This window comes from Leuciscus leuciscus, assembly GCF_965113295.1.
Source record: "Leuciscus leuciscus genome assembly, chromosome: 4".
NCBI classification, from domain to species: Eukaryota; Metazoa; Chordata; class Actinopteri; order Cypriniformes; family Leuciscidae; genus Leuciscus; species Leuciscus leuciscus.
Genome location: NC_138728.1, coordinates 41104157 through 41124818, shown reverse-complemented (window position 1 = coordinate 41124818; position 20662 = coordinate 41104157). Strand labels below are relative to the sequence as shown.

General features: G+C 40.6%; 2 protein-coding genes and 1 long non-coding RNA gene across 5 annotated transcripts in view; 1 reads left to right on the top strand and 2 right to left on the bottom strand.

The window, feature by feature from the left end:
* Positions 1–20662, bottom strand: part of LOC309496074 (uncharacterized protein) — a 176959-nt gene that overhangs the window by 76856 nt on the left and 79441 nt on the right. The window lies entirely within an intron of this gene.
* LOC309496041 (NLR family CARD domain-containing protein 3-like) overlaps positions 1–20662 on the bottom strand; it is a 112055-nt gene that overhangs the window by 25867 nt on the left and 65526 nt on the right. For all 3 annotated transcript variants that reach the window (XM_082165970.1, XM_082165972.1, XM_082165971.1), the window contains one exon: positions 15176–15349. In XM_082165970.1, the coding sequence (XP_082022096.1) occupies positions 15176–15349 (174 nt within the window). The remainder of the gene's footprint in view (positions 1–15175; positions 15350–20662) is intronic.
* LOC309496192 lies at positions 8680–12413 on the top strand. Its single transcript, XR_014205048.1, has 3 exons — positions 8680–10081; positions 11828–12197; positions 12294–12413. It is a non-coding gene; the product is annotated as an uncharacterized lncRNA (long non-coding RNA).

Below are 20662 nucleotides of genomic sequence, written 5' to 3'. Positions count from 1 at the left end.
TTGGTTGCGTCCTCGAACTGCACACTGCTGCCTGCTGGCGATAGAAGAGGCGGATGAGAGTGGTGAGGATTCTCTCCCCCCACTGCTCTCCGGGCCCTCTTCGGACCCAGAGATGTAAGAAACTGCTCTTTTATTGAAAATTTGGGTACCGCTGGTTTTGAGGCCAGCGGCGGAACAAAAACAAAAGGAAAACAAGGATTTTCCACCCGGCCCTCTTCCGGGGGATGGAGCGATGCGGTCATCGTCTCCTGGAGAGCAGTCCCTGCCATCTCTGGGTCGCCCGTCCTAGGGCCGCTTGCTCCTGGCTTTGCCGCCCTTCTTAGCGGGGTCCTGGACGGGCGGGGCGGCCCGCCTGCGACTGGCTCCACGGCGCCGTTTAGATGGAGGCTGCTGCGGCGGCGCGGGAGCAGGGGCAGACGCAGGAGGCCGCCCTCGGCGACGAGCAGACTGAGGAGCCGCAGACGGAGGGGTGGGAGCAGCAGCTGGCCGCCGCGGCAGGATGTGACGGATGGCCTCAGTCTGCTTTTGTACAGCCGAGAACTGCTGGGCGAAATTCTCGACCGCGTCGCCGAAGAGGCCGGTCTGGGACACGGGGGCGTTAAGGAACCGGAGCTTGTCAGTCTCCCGCATGTCCGCCAGACACAGCCAGAGATGGCGTTCCTGGACCACCATGGTGGACATCGCACGACCCACCGACCGCGCGGTCACCTTCGTCGCACGAAGCGCGAGGTCCGTCGCGATACGAAGTTCCTGAAGAACTTGGGGATCATGACCACCCTCGTGCAGGTTCTTCAGTGCCTTGGCCTGATGAACCTGCAGCAACGCCATGGCGTGCATGGCAGAGGCAGCTTCCCCACAGGCCTTGTAAGCCTTGCCGGTTAGATCCGACGAGTACTTACAGGCCCGTGAAGGGAGACACGGTTCTCCGCGCCAAGTGGAGTTAGGGCACAGTTGCATAGCAACGGCCCGTTCCACTGGCGGGATGCGCGTGTATCCCTTAGCTGCCCCGCCATCAAGGGTGGTGAGGGAGGAGGAGCCACCGGAACGGTTTCTGGCAGTGAAAGGTGCCGTCCACGCCCCCGTAAGCTCCTCATGCACTTCCGGGAAGAAAGGCACTGGGGTGGGTTGCTGAGAACCAGCGCGCGCCACCCCGAGATACCAATCGTCCAACCTCGAGGGTTCGGGACACGGTGGAGGATTCCACACGAGCCCGACCCCGTTGGCGGCCCGGGAAAGCATGGCCATCATCTCCGGGTCCGTCTCAGGCATCGTTGACACACCCGAAGGAGGTAACGGCGCTGAGTCGTCATCCGCAGAGACATCTGACCCACCCTCCGATGCCGCGATCGACATCTGATCCTCACAGGGAGCCCCAAAGGAGACAACCGGTACACACCGCGAGGATGGTCCAGCTTTCTCCAATGGGGGCTCAACTGGCTGCGGAGCATGAGAGGGGTGAGGGCTCCTAGGGGGTTGGTTCCCCGAAGGAGACGCGCTCACCGTGATCCTCAGGTCACCCACGTCACTGCCCGAAGCAACCCTCTGAGGAGGATTGGATCGAGGCAGCGGCACGGGGACTCCGCCCCTTTGCAGGAACGTGAGTCTCGACCGCAGCTCCGCGATGGTCATCTTCCCACAATGGGTACATGACTCATCCACAAACGCTGCCTCAGCGTGTTTAATGCCCAGACACACGAGGCAGCGTTTGTGACCATCCTGTGAGCCCAGGTAACGACCGCATCCAGAAACACACAGATAGAAAGTCATTTTTTCTCACTTGAAAAAGACGCTCTCTATCTGTGTAAGCTCTTTTAGGGACTGCTCTCACTGGTGCTGAAACACACAGGGGGAACAGACACTGCGAACACAGACGGGAATGTGCACCCGTCTGTGCGCTCTCTCTCTTCTCGCTGTCTTACCAGCTGTGACAACAGCCTTTGAGCGCTCAACGGCGCACCTTACCAGCTGTAAGAACAGCTTTTTGTTTGCTCAGTTTTTACCGGACAAAACACAGAAAAACAAACAAACACAAAGAGAAGACTGTCCCCGCTGCCGTGTTCTTACACCCGCACCGAAAGAGAGATCCAACGGCTCGTCTGATATCACTCTCAGAAGACGCATCGAAGTGCTTGGCTCCGAAGCAAAAAGCTGAAGTGCAATCACACCAGCTGCTCATTAAATACCCGCGCTGCGAGGCTGCGCAGCTGATGCAAATGATTGCACGCCAATGTGTATTGGCTTGTTTTAGTTTCACTCGAAGTAGATTGGCCTCTCTAGCGAGATTCCTATTCGTCGTTCACCACGACGTACGTCGTAGTGACCGGACGATAGGGAAACAACGTTACAGTCAGGCGAAGTATGAAAGACAATATTTTGTTGACTAGATTTGGGTACAGTTTTTACTGTAGAATATACTGTCACATCAAATAAGCTTTTCTGCTCATATATATAAAATACTATTTTGTCAAAAATAAAGTCATAGACTAAGATGTTCCAATGTTGGCTATATTCAAACTAATGAATACATATGATAAAATGTAGGCCTATAATCTTTTTTTTTTTTTTTTTTACAAAGAAAGAGTACTTTTTTTGCAGAAATATTGCTGAAATTGTAATTATTGTTGTAATTGTAACCTTTTTAATAAAATAGCAAAACATATTTACAAGATAGATGTAAGCAAAATCTTAAATGGTCAATATAAGTCTTCTTCTAAATATATAGGCTATTTTGTCCTTGCATTGTGGCTCAGTCAGTGTCACACCTGAATGAATGGCTAATTATGCAGAGTCATTATGCAGAGTGGGTGGGACTGGGTAATCTAAGGTGTAAACTACTCCTCCCCCTCGCATATTGGCTTTCCAAGCAAAACCTGTTTTACACCATTTAAATCAATGTATTTTTTTTTTGTGAACGATAAAGCAAGACTATTTTCACATAATTTTGAAGCTAGAACTCCAAGAGAAAACATCCATTAGTCAAAAGTCTTGTGGGCACATATTTTGTATGAGTTTTGTGGTCTTATTTCAGCAACTTTCATTTTAATTTTTTTAAATAACCACGCATAAACATTATTCTCTTAAAAATACAAACATCTACATACATGTTGCTCGCATATTATGGTAGGCCTGTTTGTGCTATATAGAGTGAATTTACACCTTTGCCATTAACATGTTTATAAATAACTGAAAAAAGCACAAATGTCAGAGCATGTCAGAACATCTCAAGGGCCCCAAAAACAGCTTGGTCCCCAGAGGGTTAAATACTGTTTGTGGATATCTGCTCAAACATAGATATGTATAACCATAATGTTTAATATTTTGGAGCGCGATGGCGTTTGAATGTATCATATTTTGGAGCGCGCTGTGGGTTTGAATGTATCATATTTTGGAGCGCGCAGTGGGTTTGAATGTATCATATTTTGGAGCGCGCTGTGCGTTTGAATGTATCATATTTTGGAGCGCGCTGTGCGTTTGAATGTATCATATTTTGGAGCGCGATTGCGTTTGAAAGGAAAAATGCACCAAACATTAGGCTTTATGTTTTTACTATTATCTCATTTCATATCATCATAACGAATGGAAACATTTGAAGTAACATATGATAATCAATATATTTTTCTCTAGCGTAGTTGTTCTTGAAATCTTTTGGAAGATTTAATTTATTGTTATTATTATTTTATGCAGCACTGCGTAGCCTATGCCTACAAGGCACAACAAACCTGGTGTTCATTATATATTGTTGGAAACGTGTGTGTGTGTGTGTGTGTGTGTGTGTGTGTGTGTGTGTGTGTGTGTGTATTCTGTGAATTTTAAAAATAAATTTTAACCAGAAAAATCTAAAATCTATACCCAAAATCGTGCAGCCCTATAGTTTCTCTTGATATCAGTATGTTCACAGTTTTTTCTTTTTTTTCCTTTTTCTTTCAGGGACCAGATGCAACTGAGTCCTGCTGACTTCAACATTCACATGAGTCTCTGTATATGAACATGGTAAAGTGAAAATCAAACACCTTGGAAATGAAAGGTATGTACAATGTTTTTAGGAATGGCACAAAGGTCTCTGTCTTTGGATCATTGTTTTCAATGTGCTCTTTTGTTATTTGTTGTGTATTTTTGGATTATGTTGTGTTGTAAATAAATCCAAACAATCTAAAAGCCATTCTTTTTTAAATCTCCTCATTCTTTGTGCAAGGTTGCTCTGAATGACAGGGCCTGATCGCTCCTAATAGGGCAGTTAGGGGAGTGTCTTTGTCTTTCTCAGGTGTTGAAGGCTTACATATTCATGAGATGATCACGCCTTTTCGCATAAGGCTTTTTCACACAAAACACGTCTTAGAAATTTAAAATCAATATATTGTCTTATCTGAATGAGCAGTCAGGGTGATTTTCACATAGTTTTGGAGCAAATATTCTAGGCTACGTCATACAATTTTCAAAAGTCTTGTGAAGAAATAATCAGTATGGGTTTCATGGCCTTATTTCAGTGAGAATTTTTTTTTGTATTTTCACAAACCACGCATAAATGTCATTATCTCAAAACTACAAACTTTTACATACATGCTGCTGATATATTATTGTAGCAGAGTTTGTGCTGAATACAGTGTAATTAGACTTTAGCCATGAAAATGTCACAAGTAACAGAAAAAAACACAAATGTCAGAGCATGTCAGAACACCTCCAGGGCCCAGAAAACAGCTCAGACCCTAGAGGGTTAAAGAGACAGCATGAAGAGAATGCTGCAAGAAAAAGGTCAGTTGAAAATTTGAAAAGAGAGCTTGAGCGTTTGGAAGAGTTGAAGAGGCTTAATGCAGCCAAAGCAAAGCTTCAAGTGTACAATGCAAATGAGCTCTATCCAACCCAAGACTTTGTACCACAAAACTTTAAAGCTGAGTTGCCTACAGATATGCAGATAATCAATCAAGCATCCACCATCGCTCAAAGATGTGACTCCAAGAAGTGAACTCCAAAATGACATGCGAGAGCTGGTGAAGGTCTTAGCTGAAGCTATGACGGCAAACAGGCTACCCATTCCAGAGCCTTCAATCTTTAGTGGAGATCCACTCAAGTTTAATCATTGGAAATCATCCTTTCAGACACTTATAGAGAAAAAGAATATTCCAACCGCAGAGAAAGTTTTCTTCCTTCAAAAATATGTCAGAGGAGCTGCTAGAGAAGCCTTAGAAGGTCATTTTCTGGCTGGTTCAGAAGTTTCATACAATGCAGCATGGGACCTGCTCAATGAAAGATATGGCCAACCCTTTGTAATTGCCAAGGCTTTCCGAGACAAACTACATGCATGGCCAAAAATAGCTTCAAGAGAGAGTGCTGAGTTGAGGAAATTTGTAGACCTTTTACACAGTTGCGAAAGCGCTATGGCTAACAATGAAAGTCTCCACATTCTTAATGATGGAATTGAGAATCAAAAACTTACTGCCAAGTTACCTGACTGGTTAAGCTCCGGATGGAACCGAACAGCCACACAATATTTACTTGAACACGGAAGGTTCCCAAACTTCAGTTATTTTGTGACGTTCCTTTCAATGGAGGCTAGCATCGCTTGCAACCCCATTACATCCTCCCATGCATTACGGCAAAGTGAGTCTGATAAAGCAAAGATCAGGAGCCAGAACATTATGACCTCCAAGAACCAAACCGTAGGTGCCAAGATCTTCACAACAAACACCAGTGAAAGGAAAATAGTCACATGTGTGTTTTGTAAAAAACCAGGACACAGCTTACACAAGTGCTACAAATTAAGAGAGAAGCCAGTTGCTGACCGCGTAAAATTTATACAAAGTGAAAAACTGTGCTTCGGCTGTTTGAGCCCTGGCCACCAGTCTAAGAGCTGCAGTAACCGGATGGTCTGCGATTCATGCTCAAAGAGGCACACCACATGCCTGCACGAAGAACGTTCAAAAAGGGACCATGAACTAAAGAAAGAACAATCTAAGGAAAGAACTCAACCACAAGACGTCACAAAGGAAACAACCTCTAACAGAGTTGTGCAAGATACTAATAGTACACAGACGTCGGCAATAGTACCTGTCTATGTGTCAACGCCAAGTGATCCAGACAAGGAAGTTCTCGTCTATGCTCTGTTAGATACACAGAGTGACTCTTCATTCATTCTTGATGAAGTGGCAGATGTTCTTGATACAAACACTGAACAAGTGAAGTTAAAACTATCTACGATGTCGTCAAAGGGGACGATCATTCACTGTAAAAGACTTAATAGCCTACAAATAAGGGGCCTATTTTCCTCCAAGAAGTTAACAGTGCCGACAGTTTACACTCGTGACTTCATCCCTGCTAATCGCACACACATCCCAGTGCCTGAGACGGCAAAGGCATGGCCTCATTTGGAGCATCTTGCTGACCACATCGCACCTCAAAAGGATTGTGAAATTGGTCTGTTGATTGGGTACAATTGCCCACAAGCTCTAATGCCACGAGAAGTTGTTTGTGGAGAGGAAAGCCAGCCATTTGCTCAGAAGACTGACTTAGGTTGGAGTATAGTGAGTTATGGTGACCCAGGTGAACACTACGGTGATGCAATTGGAGTAAGTCACCGCATCATCGTAAAACAAGTCACGCCTGAAGTGAATGCAATGGTCAAGCTTAAAGGAGAAGTCCACTATGTTTGCAATACCCAGGTCAGTGAAATGTTCTCTCCAGATGACATAATTAAGATGTTGGAATCTGATTTCAGTGAGAGAGGTGGAGAAGAGACAACCTTCTCTCAAGATCTTCACTTCTTGGCTAAACTGAAAGACGGAATCAGACAGAAGCAAGACGGTCATTTTGAAATGCCCTTACTTTTCAAACAAGAAAGACCAAATCTACCAAATAATAAATCATGTGCTGTTCAACGTCTAATGTCCTTGGAACGAAAGCTCAGGAGAGACCAGCAATACTGCACTGACTACTTGGGGTTTATGAAAGACATCATTGCTCGTGGCGACGCAGAAAAGGTCCCTGAAGAAGAGCTGGACAATCAACCAGTCTGGTATATTCCCCACCATGGCGTATACCACCCCCAAAAGCCTGGGAAGATACGAGTGGTTTTTGATTGCTCAGCAAGGTTCCAAGCAACGTCACTAAATGACCAACTTCTTACTGGTCCAGAGCTCACAAACACCTTGGTGGAAGTTCTTTGTAGGTTTCGCAAAGGCCCGATTGCCATCATGTGTGATGTGGAAAAAAAATTTCACCAGTTCCATGTAAGGCCTGAGCACCAAGACTACCTAAGGTTCTTATGGTGGGAGAACGGTGATCTAGAGTCTCCACCCTCAATTTTTCGGATGAAGGTCCACCTATTTGGGGCAGCCTCCTCACCTGGATGTGCCAATTTTGGACTTAAGCATCTAGCCGCTCAAGGTCAGGATAAATTTAATCCAAGCACTGTTAAGTTTATCCAAAGGAATTTTTATGTTGACGATGGACTGGTGTGCGCAACATCTGACGCTGAAGCAATCCAATTGATTAAGGAAGCGAGAGAGCTTTGCAGCATAGGCAAGCTTAGACTACACAAATTTATCTCCAACAGCAAGAAGGTATTGAAATCAATACCGAAGGACGAGTGTGCTGAAAGTGTCAAAGACATGGATATGGCTTTGGGAGAGCCACTCGTGGAAAGAGCTCTTGGCGTTCTATGGTGTGTATCCTCTGATGACTTCCAGTTCAGAGTGACTGTCAAGGAACACCCAAATACCAGAAGAGGAGTACTTTCTACAGTAGCTTCCATCTATGATCCATTGGGGTTCGTAGCGCCTTTTATTCTCCGTGGAAAGCAGATCCTACAACAACTGTGTCGAGACAAAGTAACTTGGGATGAACCACTCCCACAGGAGCTGAGAGCACAGTGGGAAATCTGGCTACAAGATCTTCGAAACTTATCTAATGTAAGGATCAGAAGGTGCTATATCCCAGATAACTTCAAGGATGTCAAGCAGTACGAACTTCACCACTTCTCAGATGCAAGCGTCATCGGTTATGGGCAATGTACTTACCTCAGAGCAGTCGACGTCAAGGGAGATGTTCACTGCACTCTAGTCATGGGAAAAGCACGAGTTGCTCCTACCAAAGTAACCACAGTGCCACGGCTTGAGTTGTCGGCTGCAGTTGTAGCAGCAAGAACAAGTGTTATGCTCAGAAATGAGCTGGAAATAGAGGGTCTTCAAGAACATTTTTGGACTGACTCAAAGGTCGTCCTCGGCTATATAAACAATGATGCCAGACGGTTTCATGTGTTTGTAGCGAACAGAATCCAAAGAATCAAGTCCACTACAGATCCTGAACAATGGCACTTTGTAAAGTCTGAAGATAATCCTGCGGATCATGCGTCGAGAGGTCTCTCCGCAGATCAGCTTGTTGCTTCAAATTGGTTCACTGGCCCAGATTTTTTTATGGGAAAGAGAGCTACCCAGAGGAGATGCTATGGTGGGAGAAGTCTATGATGATGATCCGGAACTTCGAAAGGCCCTGGTACTCAACACCAAGGTGAAGGAGGAGAGGTCATTGTTAGACCGCCTAACAAAGTTCTCTGGCTGGAAAAGAGCTGTCAAGGCTATCGCTCTTCTAAAACGCCATGCTAAGCAGATCAAGGGCATCAAAGATAAGGTTAGTGGAGCTACAAGTATTGAGGAAAGAAAGGAAGCAGAGCTGTTTATAATCAAGTTGGTTCAGAGGGAAGCATTCAGCAGTGAAATCAGAGGTATAAAGCAAGGCAAAGAAGTAAAACCCAAAGACAAAGTAAACAAACTACACAAACTGAGTCCGTTTGTAGATGAGCATGGTGTGCTTAGGGTTGGAGGACGTTTGACAAGATCTGTTCTTCATCCACATGTCAAGCATCCTGCCATTGTGCCAAATAAGAGTCATGTATCATCGTTGCTTATTAAGCACTACCATGAAAGGGTGCATCATCAAGGAAGAGGAATAACTGCCAACGAATTGCGATCCAATGGAGTATGGGTCATAGGATGCAGCAGTGCAGTTGCCTCACATATTTACAAGTGCACAACATGCAGAAAGTACAGAAGGAACACACAAGATCCAAAAATGGCAGATTTGCCAGAGGAAAGAATGGAAATGACACCTCCTTTCACATATTGTGGCATAGATTGCTTTGGACCGTTCTATGTGAAGGAAGCAAGAAAGGAACTAAAGAAATATGGTCTTATTTTCACCTGTATGTGCTCTAGAGCCATACATATTGAAATGCTTGATGACCTCACTGCTGATGCCTTTATCAACGCATTGCGTGCATTCATCGCGATACGCGGACATGTAAGACAGTTGAGATGTGATCAAGGCACTAACTTCGTAGGTGCAAGAGGAGAGTTCATGAATGCAATGAAGAATTTGGATCATAAACAGTTAAAGGAACACGGATGTGAGTTCATAATGAACTTCCCATCATCAAGCCACATGGGAGGCGTATGGGAGAGACAGATAAGGACAATCAGAAGTGTTTTAACCGCAATCCTTGACCAGTCTGCTAAACGACTCGACAGTGCCTCACTCAGAACCTTTCTGTATGAAGTGATGGCTATTATAAATAACAGACCTCTGACAACCGAGCATTTAAATGACCCAACAAGCCTTGAACCTCTCACGCCCAATCATATTCTTATGATGAAGTCTAACATAATATTCCCACCTCCAGGTGAGTTTGTGAGTCAGGATCTATACTTGCGCAAGAGATGGCGCCAGGTGCAGTTTTTGACAAACGAATTTTGGACAAGGTGGAAGAAGGAATATCTCCTTAATCTTCAGCAAAGACAAATATGGCAGAAAGAGAAGAGAAATACGAAGGTTAACGACATTGTCATCCTGCAGGAGGACAGTTCTCCACGTAACCAATGGAGATTGGCAAGGGTGACAGAGGTGTATCCGAGCACTGATGGAAAGGTTCGAAAGGTGAAACTGTTAATTAGTGACTCGACCTTAGACAGCCAAGGAAAACGCATTTCCAAGCCAGTCTACCTTGATAGGCCTGTACAAAAGACAGTTTTACTGCTTGAGGCAGAATAAAGGTTATGGTTGCCATTTCATGAATACAGCATTTTGTTGCTGTAATGTTTAACCCTCTGGGGACCAAGCTGTTTTTGGGGCCCTTGAGATGTTCTGACATGCTCTGACATTTGTGCTTTTTTCAGTTATTTATAAACATGTTAATGGCAAAGGTGTAAATTCACTCTATATAGCACAAACAGGCCTACCATAATATGCGAGCAACATGTATGTAGATGTTTGTATTTTTAAGAGAATAATGTTTATGCGTGGTTATTTAAAAAAATAAAAATGAAAGTTGCTGAAATAAGACCACAAAACTCATACAAAATATGTGCCCACAAGACTTTTGACTAATGGATGTTTTCTCTTGGAGTTCTAGCTTCAAAATTATGTGAAAATAGTCTTGCTTTATCGTTCACAAAAAAAAAATACATTGATTTAAATGGTGTAAAACAGGTTTTGCTTGGAAAGCCAATATGCGAGGGGGAGGAGTAGTTTACACCTTAGATTACCCAGTCCCACCCACTCTGCATAATGACTCTGCATAATTAGCCATTCATTCAGGTGTGACACTGACTGAGCCACAATGCAAGGACAAAATAGCCTATATATTTAGAAGAAGACTTATATTGACCATTTAAGATTTTGCTTACATCTATCTTGTAAATATGTTTTGCTATTTTATTAAAAAGGTTACAATTACAACAATAATTACAATTTCAGCAATATTTCTGCAAAAAAAGTACTCTTTCTTTGTAAAAAAAAAAAAAAAAGATTATAGGCCTACATTTTATCATATGTATTCATTAGTTTGAATATAGCCAACATTGGAACATCTTAGTCTATGACTTTATTTTTGACAAAATAGTATTTTATATATATGAGCAGAAAAGCTTATTTGATGTGACAGTATATTCTACAGTAAAAACTGTACCCAAATCTAGTCAACAAAATGTTGTCTTTCATACTTCGCCTGACTGTAACGCAGTAACTGTAACTGTAAAAGCAGTTTATTCTTTCACACACAGACGCGCGATTCATATTTAGGCTAAACAGTCTTTACAAATATGTACCCTTCATTCATCTCACAGAAACGCTATTCATATTATAGAAACGCGATTCATCTTTTTGTTTACATAAGCCTACAACGTTATTCCATAACGTTATTCCACATTAACACTTGAGAAAGGATAACTTAGCCTACCTCACTCCTCAGCGGGATCTGCTCCTCATATCAGCACGGAAAATTTTCTCCATAAGGTAGGCTATATTATGCCTCTTTGTTTACAGCTGATGTGGGGGCGTTTCACAGACTGAAATGGTTCTCAGAATTTGCGTTTGAATAGCACGCGCTCTCCGGGGCGTGGTCAAATGACTTTTGAATGGCTCCTAATGAGCTCAACTGGAGTCGCTCTCTTTTTATACAGATTACAGAAGCTGATAATATTTGTTTTTTATATAAATTACTTCATTTAAAAGCTGCGATCTCAAGCTTTATGCCCGTGGGTCTGTTTGCCTGTTTGACTGAATTTTCGCGGAGTTATAGATAATTTTCGAACGCGTTTCAAATGGGAGTTTACTGACAGAGAGAAGGCAGAAATAGCATCATGTTAGTTTTTCTTTATTTGTCAAAAAGCAAAACACTTTATTTGTATTGTGAGTATACAGAAAAAAAATAGAAACTGAACAGGATCGATTGATGTATTACACGAAAATGAAAGATCAAAATTAACAGAGCATTTTGTGTTTATTTTTCATTGCTAAAAAAAAAAACGAGCAAAACGCGCGGGCGCGTTTTTGGTCCCCAGAGGGTTAAGGCATACTATATGGTTGAAATTAAGGTGTGAAAAGGTTTCAATTCTGAAGGTGAAATGACAAAATAGTCATTTGGTGGGAGTATAACTGCTATACATATTATTTCTGTTATTTAACATGTTTTTGTTATATTTGTTTAATCCATTCATGAATATTGAGTGTCGATGTTAACTAGGAACTAAAGTACATTTTGCGTTGCACTCTGACACTTTTAAAAAGGTGCAACAGGAAAAGTTATTCTCCGTGTGTGGATTAAAAGAGTTACTCGTGGTTTGAGTGAAGTAAAGATATTTTTTATTTTTTGTTTTTTGAAACGGGTATTTTCAAGTGAGCTCATTCCCTCTTGGTTATGTGCAGCCAGCGAGGTATGTGTATTACGTTTGTATTTCCCGAGTGTATTTGTATTTACCTCTTTAATAGTGTATGTGAACGTGATTATCTTTTACATTGTCATACTGTAGTTTGACGGTGGATTTCATTGATGGTGAATGTGATGGCGGAGAAAAGGATGACAAGAGCAATAAATCCATCAGTAACCAGAACCATGGTGTCGTTTATTTCCTGGAGGGAGTGATATTATGATGTTGATTATTATTTTATGAAATCTTACAGTGATTATGTTGTTGTATTATATTTTGTGCTATTAGGTACAACAACAATGGAACGATGGACTTCAAAATCAACCACTCTGATGACTGGCATCCACATCCAAGTCACCAACTCCGAAACTCCACCTCAGACAGCCACACAGTCACCCCACTCTATTCAGACCGCCTGAAGATCAAAGAGCTGAAATTCAAACACCTCCAAGACCTGAAGGAAGTCATCCCAAAGGACTTTCACAGCTTTTACAACAATTTGCTTCACTAGCTTAGAAACTTGAAACTTGGTGAGTTTCTTTCTTCTGCTGAACACAAAGGAAGATATTTAGAAGAATGTCAGTAACCAAACAGTTAACTGGACCCACTGACTTCCATGGTATATATTTTTTTCCTACTATGGAAGTCAATGGATCCAGTTAACTGTTTGGTTACTGACATTCTTCAAAATATCTTCCTTTGTGTTCAGCAGAAGAAAGAAACTCATACAGGTTTGAAACAACTTAAGGGTGAATATATGAAGTGTGACTATCCCTATATATTTGAAGTGAACTATCCCTTTAACAGTCAATATGACTGCAATGTAACAACACACACAGAGCCTCACAGATAAACGCACACAGACAAGGGCTCACCCTACTCACAAACACAAATACACTCAGTAATGTGCTTAGTAAAGCAAGCCTTGTCTGTGTGCATGTATCTGTGAGGTTCTGTGCGTGTTGTTACATTGCAGTCATATTGACTGTTAATCTGTTAAACTATAATATCAGTTATTTATTATTTATGTATCATCTACTTTTTACTAGGCTTATTAATACTAGACTTATACATGTGCATTGAAGTTTTTAAATGTATCTGATATAATACTTGAATTAAATTGAATGTTTTGGATATTGATGAATGAATACCACCATTAAAATTATTGTTTTTATTAATATTTTACTGACTCGAAGTTCAGCTGTTTGGCTACTAGACTATGCCTCTCTTGGCACTGTGCTTGTAAAATAGTAGCAAGTTTTTATTTATGGGAGAAAAAAGGGCTGTCTAATGGCGCCAAGTAAGCCTATCTTTGGATAATTCTTGTCTGTTTTTTATACAATAACGAGTGAAAATAGTTAGGTTAGAGTCATTTGAGTAGGCCTGTTTTGTTAAAAATCGATAGCTGTAATGCTTTGGTGCAGAAAGAAGCCCGTGAGCCACGGAGGTAAGTTTGCGTGCAGATTAGGCTAATTTCCGCCTATTAGACAGCCTAGTCACCTCATCGTTTTTTGTATTTCATCACTCATAGCTCTTAAAGCTTTAAAATAGAGTTTAGGAAGATGTATGTTACCACAGTCGTTAGTTTTTTGTAACTATTGAAGCCTTTTCTCTTGTCAAAAGGCTCAACGCGACCGGCGACTTTGCGTGCAGATTAATTTCCACCTATTAGACAGCCTGTTTATCGTTTTATTTTGGTATTGCATCACTCATAGCTCTTAAACGTTTAAAATAGAGTTTAGGAAGATGTATGTAACCACAATCATTAGCTTTGATTAGCTCCTAAAGTATTGTCTCTTGTCAAAAGGCTCAACGCGACCGCAGACTTTGATGCACAATTGCTGACTGCAGCGACGTCTGTGTCCGTTCCATTCTAATCAATGACAGCGTAACCTCGTATCTCCCCGCTCCCAAGTCATAATTCTCGTATCTCCATTTAAACATGATTTTGGGGAAATGTTGTGTTAATGTTGGTACACAACAGTATATGATAGCAATATAAGGTATAATACCAACTTTAACGATACAATGTTTAATAACTCAAAAAATATGCGGGTTTTTTTATTTCCTGAAAAATATTGGTTTTGGAGATACGAGGATTCCACCCGACAGCGACGATATACAAGATGTTGTATCTGTTCAAAATGCCAATTAATATATTTTGAAATAAGAAAAGTCGGGTATGTACACATGCGTCACCCACTGGACCTCACCTAACACAGTCCCCCTTTCAGACATACTTCATAAGTTGCAAAACTATTTTACTGATGAAACCGCAGAGCAGCGCTGACAACAAATTTCTGTGCACTTGTATGAGTGTGTGTGTGTGTACTGTGTTTGTGCGTTTTTATGGGAGAGCGGGATAAAGTGAATAAAAAATTATTTTGTAAGAAAATCATGGAAATGGTTTGTGATTAATATCCTGTTGTTTGTTATATTTTCTTTGTCTTTGTGGGTTTTGGTTCTTTTGCTGTTGTAGGCTGTCAGGACCGCTGAAATAACTGAAATCATTTTGAAAAGTGATATGGAACTGTAATGCAGTCAGTACCTGCCTAGAACTACTTTACCTGTGCGTTTACTGTAAATTATTGCACAACTTATAACAGAGTTCTCAAACCGGTTCCACGGAGGGCCTAGTGTATGCAGGTTTTTGGTCTTTCCCTTCAATTAGTGCCCAATTAAGACCTAGACTACCAGGTGAGGGGAGATCTTAACCAATTAGTGACCTACTCAATCAGTTTGGTTCAAGGTAAAGGAGAAAACCTGCATACACTAGGCCCTCCGTGGAACCGGTTTGAGACCACTGCCTTATAATGTTCGTCAGCCAATCAGAATGAAGCATTCAACAGCCCCGTAGCATAACTTGAGCTAAACCTCTGTACATTTTCAATGAGAACGTTTGTAAATGTAGTAATGTGAGTAATAAGTGAAGATTGAAATGCTGTGTTTGGAGTTGTTTAATCAACTCTTCATGCTCTACATACTTGAGTTTATCCAGGCTGTAGTTTGGATCCTCCAGTTTATCAGTGAGCAGCTTGACTCCTGAATCTCCTGGGTGATTGTAGCTCAGATCCAGCTCTTTCAGGTGTGAGGGGTTTGAACTCAGAGCTGAAGAAAGATAACGACAGCCTTCCTCTGTCACCATACAGCCAGACAATCTACAAAGACATACAGCAACAGTCCACATGACATTAGTTTGGCAATCAGACGTTACTATCACACACTGATCTTGGCTGCGTTTCCCAAAAGAATCTAAGAATAAATTACTTTTTTTTTTTCAAATATATCATTTACATTTAGACAAGAAACATTAACAGTCATACAAATAACAGCGAATGTGTGCATATTTCAAAATAATTATTTGAAAGTATTTCAAATGCATTAATTTACAATGAATTATAGTTGCTAATAAATTCCTAATTTCCCTTAACCCTCTGGGGTCTGAGCTGTTTTCTGGCCCTGGAGGTGTTCTGACATGCTCTGACATTTGTGCTTATTTCTGTTACTTGTGACATTGTCATGGCTAAAGTCTTATTACACTGTATTTAGCACAAACTCTGCTACAATAATATATCAGCAGCATGTGTGTAAAAGGTTGTAGTTTTGAGATGATGACATTTATGCGTGGTTTGTGAAAATACAAAAAAATTGTCACTGAAATAAGGCCATGAAACCCATACTGATTATTTCTTCACAAGACTTTTGAAAATTGTATCACGTAGCCTAGAATATTTGCTCCAAAACTATGTGAAAATCACCCTGACCGCTCATTGAGATAGGACAATATATTGATTTAAAATTTCTAAGACGTGTTTTGTGTGAGAAAGCCTTATGCAAAGAGGCGTGATCATCTCATTAATATGCAAGGCTTTAACACCTGAGAAAGACAAAGACACTCCCCTAACTGCCCTATTAGGAGCGATCAGGCCCTGTCATTCAGAGCAACCTTGCACAAAGAATGAGGAGATTTAAAAAAGAATGGCTTTTAGATTGTTTGGATTTATTTACAACACAACATAATCCAAAGATACACAACAAATGACAAAAGAGCACATTGAAAACAATGATCCAAAGACAGAGACCTTTATGCCATTCCTAAAAACATTGTACATACCTTTCATTTCCAAGGTGTTTGATTTTCACTTTACCATGTTCATGTACAGAGACTCATGTGAATGTTGAAGTCAGCAGGACTCAGTTGCATCTGGTCCCTGAAAGAAAAGAAAAAAAGTGAACATACTGGTATCAAGAGAAACTAGGCCTGCACGATTTTGGGAATAAATTTTAGATTTTTCTGGTTAAAAATTGCTTTTTAAAATTCACAGAATACACACACACACACACACACACACAAATGTTTCCAACAATATATAATATAATGAACACCATGTTTGTTGTGCCTTGTAGGCACAAGCTATGTGCAGTACTGCATAAAATAATAATAACAATAACCTATAGCAGCCTATAAATCTTCCAAAAGATTTCAGTAACAATGCTAGAGAAAAATATATTGATTATCTTATGTTACTTCAAATGTTTCCATTCGTTATGATGATATGAAATGAGATAATAGTAAAAACATAAAGCCTAATGTTTGGTGCATTTTTCCTTTCAAACGCGATCGCGCTCCAAAATATGATACATTCAAACGCGATCGTGCTCCAAAATATGATACATTCAAACCCACAGCGCGCTCCAAAATATGATACATTCAAACGCGATCGCGCTCCAAAATATGATACATTCAAACCCACAGTGCGCTCCAAAATATGATACATTCAAACGCGATCGCGCTCCAAAATATGATACATTCAAACCCACAGCACGCTCAGAAATATGATACATTCAAACGCGATCGCGCTCCATAATATTAAACATTATGGTTATACATATCTATGTTTGAGCAGATATCCACAAACAGTATTTAACAGTAAACACGGGTCTAAATAGTATAATATTCACCATATATATAGCAACAGTTCAACTGCAATGTGAAGTTTATGCAACAATACCATAAACTAATAAGTAAGAATTTCTTACCTTACATCTTTCTTGTCTTCAAATCGCGTTCTTCTTCTTCTGGGGTAAATCCAATGTAAGCTCAGACGTGTCTTCCAAACTCGACGAAAAGCAGAGACTTGTGAAGTTTTTTGGTGTTTTGTGTTTGAGGTAACAAGGGCGTTCGCGTTCCATGTGGACGATTTGCATGTGAATCACTTTTGCGCGAGTGGGCGTGGTCGAATTAAAAGTAATTAGCAAGCGTTTGAGATACTGGACATCCTGTTGGTTTTATACAAATTACTTAAACAGAGAATATTTGTTTTCAGTTTGAATCCGATCATTTAAAAGTACACACTTAAATGTGTATGGTATATGGCTCATAAATGTGTGACAAGTATTCGCTGAGTTTTGTTTCAGTTTATAGACGTGCTCAAGAAAAAAAAGTTTACCGCGATGGAGTGGACACATACAAAAGTCGAAATATCACAGATTATTTTTTTATATTTCTTTTTTCTGTATGACCATAAATGACGGAGTAATTTAAGTTTATTGTGCTACAATGTGAAGAAAATCCAGCAAAACGCGGGGGCGCGTTTGGCGACCTCAGAAGGTTAAATATCTTAAAAACTTTCTTTCTTTTTTTTTATCTGTTTATTGAACTTTTAGAATAATACCAGGATACATATACAGGATAATAGTGAAAAATATCTGAAGCTCATAACATCTCTCATAACCTTTGCAGCATTTCCAGACAAGCCAGCAAGGCTCAATCTGTCTCTTTGTCACTGAAGAAAAACAATTAAAGATTGATAGCCAAAAAGAAGTTAAAGATGGACATAACTCAAAATATATGTAATAAATCAGCAGGGGCCTGATGGCAACGATCACAGAGAGGATCAACACCAGGCTTAATTTTTGCCAACGTCACTTTTGTCCAGTAAATATGATGAATACATTTTAATTGGATAAGACTGTGACGAGCACAAATAGAAGAGGTATGAACACGAATCCGGATCTGGTTCCAAGTCTCATCATCAAATGTGAGACAGAGATCCGACTCCCACTGTTGTCTAATAAAAGAGAGAGAGGAAGTGGAGATGGAGGAAATCAGCCTGTATATCGTAGACAATGCACTCCTTTTATATAAGGCTACTTCAAGAATCTGATAAAGCGAAGATTTTGGAAGATTCGGAAAGTCAAGGAATGAATTTAACAAATGTTCTGAGCTGAAAATATCTCAAAAATTGTGCACAAGAGAGAGAATGTTTGTTTCAATTGTAAAAAGCTGGAAAAAACATTATCAATGTAAATATCATTGACAGCCGAAATTCCTGCTCTCTGCAAAATATTAAATGCTTTGTCATTAAGTCAGGGGGAATAAAGGGTTACGGTTTATAGGTGAAGACACTGGGAAGCACTGAAGGCAGAAATGGGTTCTGAAGTGGGACCAAATATCCGTAACAATTGTCGGACAATAGAATTGGTGTAAGGACAGCGCATGATGGCAGTAAGAGGACCACACAATAGTGCGGCAGGCGAGGCTGGGGAGCAGGAACCCTCTTCAATACCGATCCAAGCCGGGACCCAGTCACTGAGCCCGAAATGACTCTGAAACCAGAACAATGTAGTAAAATAAGAAATAAGGAAGGGCAGGCCACCCTCAAGCTTTGGTTTCTGAAGTATTTCTCTACGGATTCTGGCTGGTCCTTTGATCCAAAAAAAAAGATGAGATGGGATTTAAAAAAAGATTTTGGTATAAAAATTGTGACACATTAAAATAAATACAGAAATCTAGTTAACACGTTCATCTTCACCGAATTCACACGTCCAGCCAATGAAAGGGGAAGGGCCGACCAGCGAGTAAAATCTTTCTGCACTCGTTGGAGGAGCGTGGTAAAATTAGCCTTGAAAATATCTATACACTTACGTGTAAATATTAATTCTAAATATTTAAAACTATGGGAAGCAACTTCAAACACTGAAGCACTCGTTGGTAAATCAGAAATTGGAAAATGTATTGGATATAACTCACTTTTATTTATATTCAATTCATAACTGGAGAAGAGGCTAAAGGAATTAATAATTCTCAAAACTTCGGGTAAAGAAACATCCGGATCAGAGATATAGAGCAACATCATCGCTTTATAAAGAAATGTTGTGAACAGCACCAGCTCTCCTAATTCCCTGTATGGCTCACTACGAATGGCAATTGTCAAGGGTTCAATTATCAATGCAAAAAGCATTTGTCAAAATCAAAGAAATACAAGACTGACGAAGGGTTGGAGGCAGGCAGCCATTATTAATGGAGTCTAATCTAGACTAAAAACACATATCTTTGGCCTATACACATAACAAATTATAGACTTATATAATTCAATGTTAGGCTGCATAGATTAGGTCAGCTGAAACTGGGAACACTTCCCATAAATCCTTATGTGCTTGTTAAATCATAAGAAGGATGGCGTCTACGCTAATATTACATACTGAACATATTGGGGAGGAATATAAAAGTTTTATCCAGGATATGAATGTGTTGCCAAAACCGAATTTCTGTAGCACACAGAAAAGGTAATCCCATTCCACCCGATCAAAGGCTTTCTCTGCATCCAGAAGAGCCTCTGATGGGTGAGAATTAGAGGAATAAATTATATTCAATGCCCTTCTTATATTTTGAGACCGTAGTCTGTTTTGAATAAAACTAGTTTGGTCGTTGTGTATGATTGCCAGTAAAATCAACTCAAGACACTTTGCAAGAATTTTACCCAGTATCTTTACATCTACGTTCAAAAGACTGATTGATGTAAGAAGTTTACTTGGCTTGTCACCATTCTCAAAAAAATGCATGTTTAGTCTTCAGCAATAACTTTTCAGCCTGATGAGTTGATAACATTAAAATCAGACTGAAATTTGAGTCTCTTTTTGTAAATTTCAGGAGAAGCTGCATAAGCCAAATCGAGCCGAAGAATTTCAAGAGACAATTCTTCTAGCTTCATCCTTCGTTGTCTATTTACACAGGCTGAATATGAAATGACTTGAGCATATGCTTTCAAAGATTCCCAAATTGTGGAAGATGAGGTCTCAGGGGTGGTGTTTATCTCCAAAAAGATATCTAATTGGGTTTTTAATGAAACACAAAATTCTTTCTCAGAGAGCAGTAGAGAATTAAATCTCCAACTTCGAGAACCAAACATCTTATCCTGAAACTGAAGAGAAAGTGAAAGTGGAACATGGTCAGATATAAGAATGCTGCCATATGAACAGGCCCTCACTTTAGACAACAATTTCTTGTCTAAGAAAAAGTAATCAATACGAGAGTAATATGAGGGATATGAAAAACGCCATCGGCTTGACCACAAGTAGTTACAAACGGTTGAAGTGTAATTGCAGTTTTAGAGGGTTGGGCAGGTTTAGTGGATGAACGGTCTAGAGAAGGGTTCAGAGAACAATTAAAATCACCTCACATAATAAGA